The 8,380-nt window shown below is 39.8% G+C and overlaps 1 protein-coding gene across 4 annotated transcripts in view; it reads right to left on the bottom strand.

The window, feature by feature from the left end:
- The window catches only part of Tp53bp1 (tumor protein p53 binding protein 1), a 70,894-nt gene that overhangs the window by 60,801 nt on the left and 1,713 nt on the right, over positions 1-8,380 (bottom strand). For all 4 annotated transcript variants that reach the window (XM_010624825.3, XM_010624826.3, XM_033764966.1 and 1 more), the window contains exon 4: positions 8,179-8,263. In XM_010624825.3, coding sequence (XP_010623127.1) covers positions 8,179-8,263 — 85 coding nt within the window. The remainder of the gene's footprint in view (positions 1-8,178; positions 8,264-8,380) is intronic.

The raw sequence follows: 8,380 nt of genomic DNA, 5'->3' as shown, positions 1-8,380 counted from the left end.
AAAAAAAAAAAAAAAGAATTACTGAGAATTTACCCTGCATGAGCAGGGAAGAAGCTCAAAAATTCTATTAATATGGACAAAATTTGCAAAAATATTTTAGTACAAAAACCTTAGAATACATGGAACCTAAATGTCCAAATAAAATTTAGGTGTATGTATTTTTTTTTCTTGTACCAAAATTTGAGCTCAGGACCTTGTGCTTGTCAAGCAGGCAGAGCACCACTGAGCTGTATCCCTGGCCCAGGCCTATGTATTTAGAAGAAAATTGACATCAGTCAAAAACTATAATAAAGGCCAGGGATTTAGCTCAGTCGTTCCACTGCCTGCTTAGCAAGCACAAGGTCCCAAATTCAATCCCCAGTACCAAAACAAAAAGAAACTAAAAGACAAAAAATTAAAGAGGAAAACAATACTTGTAATAAATATTACAAAACGTAGAGTAACATAAAATAGCCAGGCATAGTAGCACCTGTCTGTAACCCCAGAATTTAGGAGGCTGAGGCAGATTACTGAAGTTCAAGGCCAGCCTGGAATACATAGTGAGTTCAAGGCCAGCCTGAACTACATAGCAAGATGGTCTCAAAAAACAAAAGAATAACATAAAATATAAAGAACTCATACAAACCAGGTGTGGTGGCATGCACCTATAATCCCAGCACTTGGGAATCTGAGACAGGAGGATTGCCAGTTCAAGGCCAGCCTGGGTTATGCACATAGTGAGTTCAAGGCCACCCTTAATCACATAGTGAGACCTTATCTCAAAAAAACAAAGTTGGAAAAATTAACAATCAAACAAAAAACCAAAATTGGGCCAGGGATTTAGCTCAGTGGTTGTACCACCTGCCTGGCAAGTGCAGGGTTCCAAGTTCGATGTACCAAAAAAAAAGAATTATCCTAGGGCCAGAGGTTTAGCTCAGAGGTGCCAGTGCCTGCCTGGCAAACACAAGGTCCTGAGTTCAATTCCCAGTTCCACAAAAAGTAAAAAATAAAAAGAACTCATACAAGGAACCCTAACACATAAATAAATAAATGACCATAGTCAACTCATCAAAAAGAAAACTATTTCTGAATCTTAAAAACACGTAAAATCAGAGAAATCATCCACTACCAATCAGAAAAAAGAAAAAGTAAATACCATGCTATTGCTCAATGGAACCCATACCACGGTAAGATAAACATTATTATTCACTGTTTACATATAGACAGTATAAAGGGACCTTTTCTGGAGAACAATTTGGAAATACATATCAAGAGTTCAAAGGGCTGCGGATATAGCTCAGTGGCACCAAGCCTGCCAGGCAAGCACAAGGTCCTGAGTTAAATTCCGGTACCGAAAAAAAGAAGAGTTCAAAAAGGGGTCAGGGATGTTGGCTGTAGGGCACTCTGCCTAGTACATGCAAGGCCCTAGGCAGGATCGTCAGCACTATTTTTTAAAAATCTAAACAGTTTTAGAGCTGGGAATGTGCACGTTGAATAATGCTCAACTTTGAGCATTCGATTCCAAGCACTGGGTTCAATTTCTATCACTGCCAAGAAAAGAGAGAGCTTAATATCACTGGGCATGGTGACGCATGCCTGTAATCCTAGAACTTGGGAGGTTAAGGCAAGAGGATCGCTGTGAGTTCAAGACCAGCCTGGGCTACTGAGTTCCAGGTCAGTCTCAACTACATAGTGAGACCCTGTCTCAAAAAAAGAAAAAAAAAAAAAAAAAAAAAAAAAAAATATCTAGTAATTTCAATAATTTCAGAGAAATATTTGAAATGTGGAAAGAACCCTAAAATTAGTAAGCTTAATGTCTTAATAAACAATGTGTACATTTAATATTAGAGAAAAGATTAAATAATTTCATATCTACAAAATAAAATCTAATCTTTCTCTTATTGAAGACAGGGTTTCACTCTAGTTCAGGCTAGCCTTGAACTCACTTTGTAGCCCAGGCTGGCCTTGAACTAGCAGCAATTCTCCTGCCTACAGGTGTGCATCACGTCCAGCTAATAAAATAAAATTTTGTGCCACCATCTAAAATGTCTGAAACAATCAAGTTCACTGTGTGACCCCAGACTGGATTCTAGATCAAATAAATAAAAAAATAATAATAATAAGACATCTTTGACACAATTGCAAAAACCTGAAAATGAACAGTATTACTAGATATTATGGAATTGTTAGGTGTGACAATGGTACTATGGAAACACAAGATAATGTACTTATTCTAAGGGATGAATGCTAAAGGAAACAATAAGGTCAGTTTCAAATCACTCAGCCCCACACAAAAGAACACATGTGTACTTTTTATCACTTGACAGGTTTAGAGAAAATTATTATTTTAATTCACATGGGAAAAGGTATTGTTAAGCAAAAATGTCAACAAACACAAGCTTTTATTTTCCAATGATGACAACTATGTAAATAAAATATAAAAAAATTAAAAATTTGCCATAAATGTTTATAGCAATTAGCCTCCACGTGGCAGGATTGCAGATGACATTTTTTACTTCCTTGCAATTTTCTACATATTTAATAATTCATACTAACAACATTAAGCATAACTACACATAAAAAAGGTGAAAACATAAACTTGAGAAGTTGGAGACATGATCCGAGGAAGAAAAAAAAGGATTACATAGAGACTCACATCAAAATAAAATAGCATACTACTGAGAAATGACAGAATGTACATTGCATGAGCAGGGAAGGAGCTCAAAAATCACATCTATTGCCAGGTGTGGTGGCGCACGCCTGTAATCCCAGCACTCAGGAGGCTGAGGCAGGAGGATCGCTCTGAGTTTGAGACCAGCCTAAACTACATAGTGAGTTCCACGTCAGTCTCAACTACATAGTGAGATACTGTCTCAAAAAAAAAAATCTTATCTATTGCTGGGGGTTTAGCTCAGTGGTTCTGCCACCTGCCTTGCAAGCACAAGGTCCCAAGTTCGATCCCCAGTACCCTCCCAAAAAAAGGTAAAACAAAAATCATATCTATTAATATGGGCAAAATTCACAAAAATATTTAGTACAAAACCCTTAGAATACATGGAACAAAAATGTCAAAATAAAATTTAGGCCTATTTTTTTTCCTGGTACCAAGAGGGAAAGAAGGTTCAAGAGCAAATGTGACAAAAGGCACTGGAGGAGCCACACACCTGAGCCTCTTCAGCTTCTGATGAACAGCCCTCCTTGTGGCCGACCTCTAAATGCTGGTGGGCACAGATCTCTGAACCTCTTTTCCAGCTACATTTTCCTACCTTAAATCCTGCATAGACTTCTTTTCTAATGCAGCACTCAGCATATACCTACAACTCTGAAATGTGCCAGCCTAGACCTCTCCTGAGCTCCAAACTTGCATATCCAATCATGTCAACATCTCCAGCTGGCTGCTGAAAAGGTAGCTCAGTTTCAACAAGTCTAAAACTGAACTGTTCCTTCCGCAGTCTTCTCCATCTCAGTAACAGACTTTCCATTCTAGTTGCTCAGACCAAAAATTTAGGCTTATTACTACCTCTTTCCTGTCTCTACAATCTACATCTGCTCCACCAAGAATTGAACTCAGGACCTCATGCTTGCCAGGCAGGTGCTGTGCCACTGAGCTACATCCCCAGCCCTGATCCATCTTGAAATCCTATTTTCAAATACTCTCTTTTTTTGGGGGGGGGGTGTACCAAGGACTGAACTCAGGTCACTGCACTTGCAAGGCAGGCAGCAGAACCACTGAGCTAAATCCCTGGTCCTAAATACTCACTCTCAAAGCACAAGGTCCTGAGTTGGATCCCTGTACCAAAAAATAAATGAATAAATAAATAAATACTCAATCTCAGCCAGGTGTGGTGAAGCACACTTATAATCCCAGCACTCTGAGAGGCTGAGGCAGGAGGATCACGTGTTCTAAGCCTGGCCTGGGCTATCTAGCAACTCAGCAAAACCCTGTCTCAAAATAAAAAGGCCTGAGGATAGAGCTCACCACAAGGCCCAGGGTTCAATCCCCATACTGCAAAAAGCCCTCAGTACCTCACCATACTCTGCCTTCTACCATGAACCAGCCACTGTCATATTTTGCCTAAGTTATTTTAATCACCTCCTTGTTGGCCCTCCTGGCTCTGACCCTGTTTCTCCTTTTAGGTCTGTTCTTGATCCAGCAGCCAGAGTGATCCTATCAAAAAATCTAAGTCAAAATGAGTCATTCCTTGGCTCCAAACCCTTAAATGCATTCCTATCTCACAAAGAACAAAAGCTATATTTTTCACAATCACCCATAACACCTTGAACTCGTCCCCCTCTCCTTTCTACACCTTCTTTCCCCACTCCCGTGGGTCCTTCCACTAGTCACACTAACCTCCTTGTCATTTACCACATCTGCCAGGCAGTCACATCTCAGGGCCTCTGCACTTCATTCTCTAGGTACAGACTATACTTACCCAGATGACTGCACTGATCACTTAATCAGGTTGCAGTTTTAATCAAATATCTCATCAGAAAAACATACCGCAGCCACCCTACATAAACTCTTAACTCAGGGCCAGGGATTTACCTCAGTGGCACCTCACCTCCTTGCAAGCATACGGTCCTGAGTTCCATCTCCAGTGAGAGTTTCCAACCACATAAACTCCTAACTCCTTGATACTTCCTGTTCTCTTGCTGTCTTACTTTTCAGGCCTTATTAGTGTCTAACTTGCTACATAGGTTTCATTTACCATGTATTACTATATCGTATGTAAGAATCTGAGCAATATTACAGAATTTCTTTTCTGATCACTTTGTTTTCCCAAAACACAAGAGTGCTTGGCATATTAAGAAAACTGAATGAAATATTTGTAAAATGATTAGGTAAATCAGAAGAGGCTTGAAATAAATCAGATTATGAGAGGGGGGAAAAAAAAGCACTGATGTTAAATTCAACAGAAAGAAAAAGAAAGGAAGGAAGGAAGGAAGGAAGGCAGGCAGGCAGGCAGGCAGGCAGGAAGGCAGGAAGGAAGGAAGGAAGGAAGGAAGGAAACAAGCCAGCCAGCCAGCCAGCCGGCCGGCCAGCCAAATCTGAGTTCCAACTGGGCAACTCAGCGAGAACTTCTCAAAATAAAAAAGAGGAAGGTATGTAGCTCAGTGCAGAGGCCCTACATTCAATCTCCAGTACCACAAAAAAGAAAAGAGAAACAGGCCTTTACAGATAATTTATAGATATTTACAATAATTTCCATAACAGCCAGGTATAATGGTGCATGCCTGTAAGTCCAGCACTCAGGAGGCGGAGGCAGGAGGATCACCATGAATTCCAAGCCAGACTGGGCTACACAGTGAGTTTAAGGCTGGCCTGAGCTATATAAGACCCTGGCTCAAAATACTAAAAAATAAATAAATAAATAAATAAATAAATAAATAAATAAATAAATAATTCTGTAAAAACTCAGAAACTGAAAACCTGGGCATCTATCCCAGAGCAATGATGACTTACATCCACACAAAAACTTGTACAGAAATGTTTATAGCAGATTTAACTGGATGTGGTTGCAAACGCCTATAATTCCAGCACTCAGGGAGGCTTTAAGTAGGTAAATCTCTGAGTTCAAGGCCATCCTGGGCTACATGGTGATTTCAAATCCAGCCTGAACTACAAAGTGAGACCCTACCTCAAAACACAAAACAAAAAGTGTGTGCATATTTACTATCGTTTCAAAAAATGTTATCACTGGGGTGAAATGGACATAAAGCATACAGAGGACCTATTCGGGGAGGGGCAGGGGCTGCTACTGAGGACAGAACCCAGGACCTCACCCATGCCAGACGAGCCTTATACTACTGAGTCACGTGCCACCGTTTCTTGATCTCTATTTTGAGATAGGGCTTGCTAAATTGCTCAGGCTGGCCTCCAATTTACAATCCTCCTGCCTCAGCCTGAGGTGTGTGCCACCACACTCTATTATTTCTTAAAACAACAAGGAAATCTACAATTATCTCAATTTTTTAAATGTTTGATGGTGATATAAAAGTGTATTTTTTCCACATTTTAGAACATTGCCAGAGTAGGAATGTCAGCTTATATCAATAGGACACTAGATAAGGTAAAGATTTTATTTTGGGGGGTGGAATTTCATGACATAGACTATTTCCCAAGAAGCCATTTTTATCAAAATATCTACATTAATGAATAAAAACAACATAGACACATATGTTGCAGAGAACTTTCACTCTTTTAGAATCACCCTCAAGTTCTTTCTGGCTTCCAGGCCTTGACTCTGCAGTTCACTCCGTTAGGAAAGCCATTCTTCTCACAGCGCATGCTGCTTTTCAACCCTCCAACTATGCCCAGAAAATTCAGTTACTGTTGGACTGCAGTCCTCAAAAAGCTGTTTCCATGGCCCCAGATCAGGGTGTTTTTTTTTTTTTCTCTTAGATGATCGCAACTGTAACTGTATAGCTACTGATGTAATGGCTTGATTAATATCAGTCTCCCTCATTAGATTATAAGCTAAATGATAAAGCCCCTTTAAAATACATGCTGCAATGCCTGAATATTTAATGAACACACCCATTCAATTACACTGATGCAGAAAAGGAAAACTATTATCCCAGCACTTGGGAGACTGAAGCAGGAGGATCATCCGGAGTTTGAGACCAGAGTGGACTATACAATGAGTTCAAAGCCAGCCAAAACTACAAAGTGAGACCCTATCTCAAAAAAAAAAAAAAAGGCAAAGTAGTAGCATGGAACTTCTCAAACAGTGGGGTATACATACTTCCAGTCCCCCTATTCAAATCAGGAATCTGAGCGTGAAAACACATCTATGTCTGTACATGTTCCTGAAAAGGTACTATAAACTTAAATGCCTAGAAAGCAAAGCAAGGTAACATATGGGAGTGACTCAAGTGAGTGTGGGAACAACAGCATTATGAAAAATGACATAACCAGTCCTGGTGTTCACCCGACAGCGGGCTGCAGACATCATCAGACAGTGCTCTTGTGCCTCGTGTGAGGAAGGGCAGGTACTACTCACAGCTTCCACCAACTGCTTCCGAGAAGGATGGGAACCCCAGAAGCCCGAAATCCAGGTGTGAGGAGAAATTTCCCCCTTTTTAAATTCTGTCAATTAATTCAGGTATCTTTTACCACAAGTAGGCCAAACACAACTCATCTACAGGCCAACATGAGCCCACCCATTTGCACACTGTTCTAAAGCATTTATCTTTACTTGACATAGGAGGAATCTGTGCATAGAGTATAAGTTACACCAGAGAAAAGCATTTAATTTTAAGATAAAACAATACTCTCAACCATCTCAAGCTAACATTCTGCTCCATCTCCCAACCCCGACACCTCCCAGCTCCTAAAGTTGTCTATTTTTCTTTGACCTTCAGAAGACTGAGAAGCACTGAATCATTAGAAGGGGAAGCATTTGAGTCAAAAGGGAAAACCCGAAGTCCAGCTCTGTGACTTACTAACAGTGTATTCCTGACTAGGTATTTAACTTCTTTGCCCATCAGTTTCCCCCACTGTACTGGGTGATGGAAGTAACAGAATGTCTCCACTGGAGAGGTCCTTTAGAGACAGAACTAAATAAGATTACATGTCAAACATCCAATATAGGGTCTAACAGAGGATGACCTGGGAAAAAAGGGATATTATAAAAGTATACATAAGACATAGTAAAAACTGATTACTGCTTATGTTATGAATCAAACCTGGATCTAACCTGGTAAAGTACTTTGGTAGAAAGCATGCCTAACAGTTTTGATAATAGTACACCTAATTTTTTAAATTTTTTTCTCAGAAGCTATATCTTTACTAACAATGAGGAATGCCTATGTTGTTTTGCAAGCACACGATAGTTGACAACTTGAATACTGCAGCTATAAAAAATATCACCTTCAAAAAAGAGGTTCCAACTAACAGTACTAAACACAATGCTATCTATAAAATTCTCAAATCCCATTTCTTAATTCACACAAAGATTGATCCCTTTATCCTTGGGATAAGGCAACAGGTACAAATAAGAGTTGATCTGTTAATAAATTTAAATATCCAAGTGTGGTGATGCATACCTATAATTCCAGCACGGAGGCCAGAGGATTGCCAGAATTTGAGGCCAGCCTGTGCTACAAAGTGAGTTCAAGGCCAGCCTGAGACAAAAGAAGACCATTTCAAAATAAATATGAAAATTTAAATATAAATTCATTCAAATATTAGCATACCTGCTAGTCCTGTTTGGCTGAGGTAACCGTTCAATGACCTGACTGATGGAACTACATGTATCCAAATGAGAAGAATCCACAGGGTCTGAAAAAAATGATTGGAAGGGCAGGGGACTTAGCTCAGTGGTTCCACCACTTGCCTCACAAGCAAAAGGACCCGTGTTTGATCCCCAGGAACCAAAAAAAAAAAAAAAAAAAAAAA

This window comes from Fukomys damarensis, unplaced genomic scaffold (genome assembly GCF_012274545.1).
Source record: "Fukomys damarensis isolate Sample0158 unplaced genomic scaffold, DMR_v1.0_HiC HiC_scaffold_17, whole genome shotgun sequence".
NCBI lineage: Eukaryota > Metazoa > Chordata > Mammalia > Rodentia > Bathyergidae > Fukomys > Fukomys damarensis.
The sequence above is the reverse complement of the archived record's forward strand: the minus strand, read 5'-3'. Positions and strand labels throughout refer to the sequence as shown.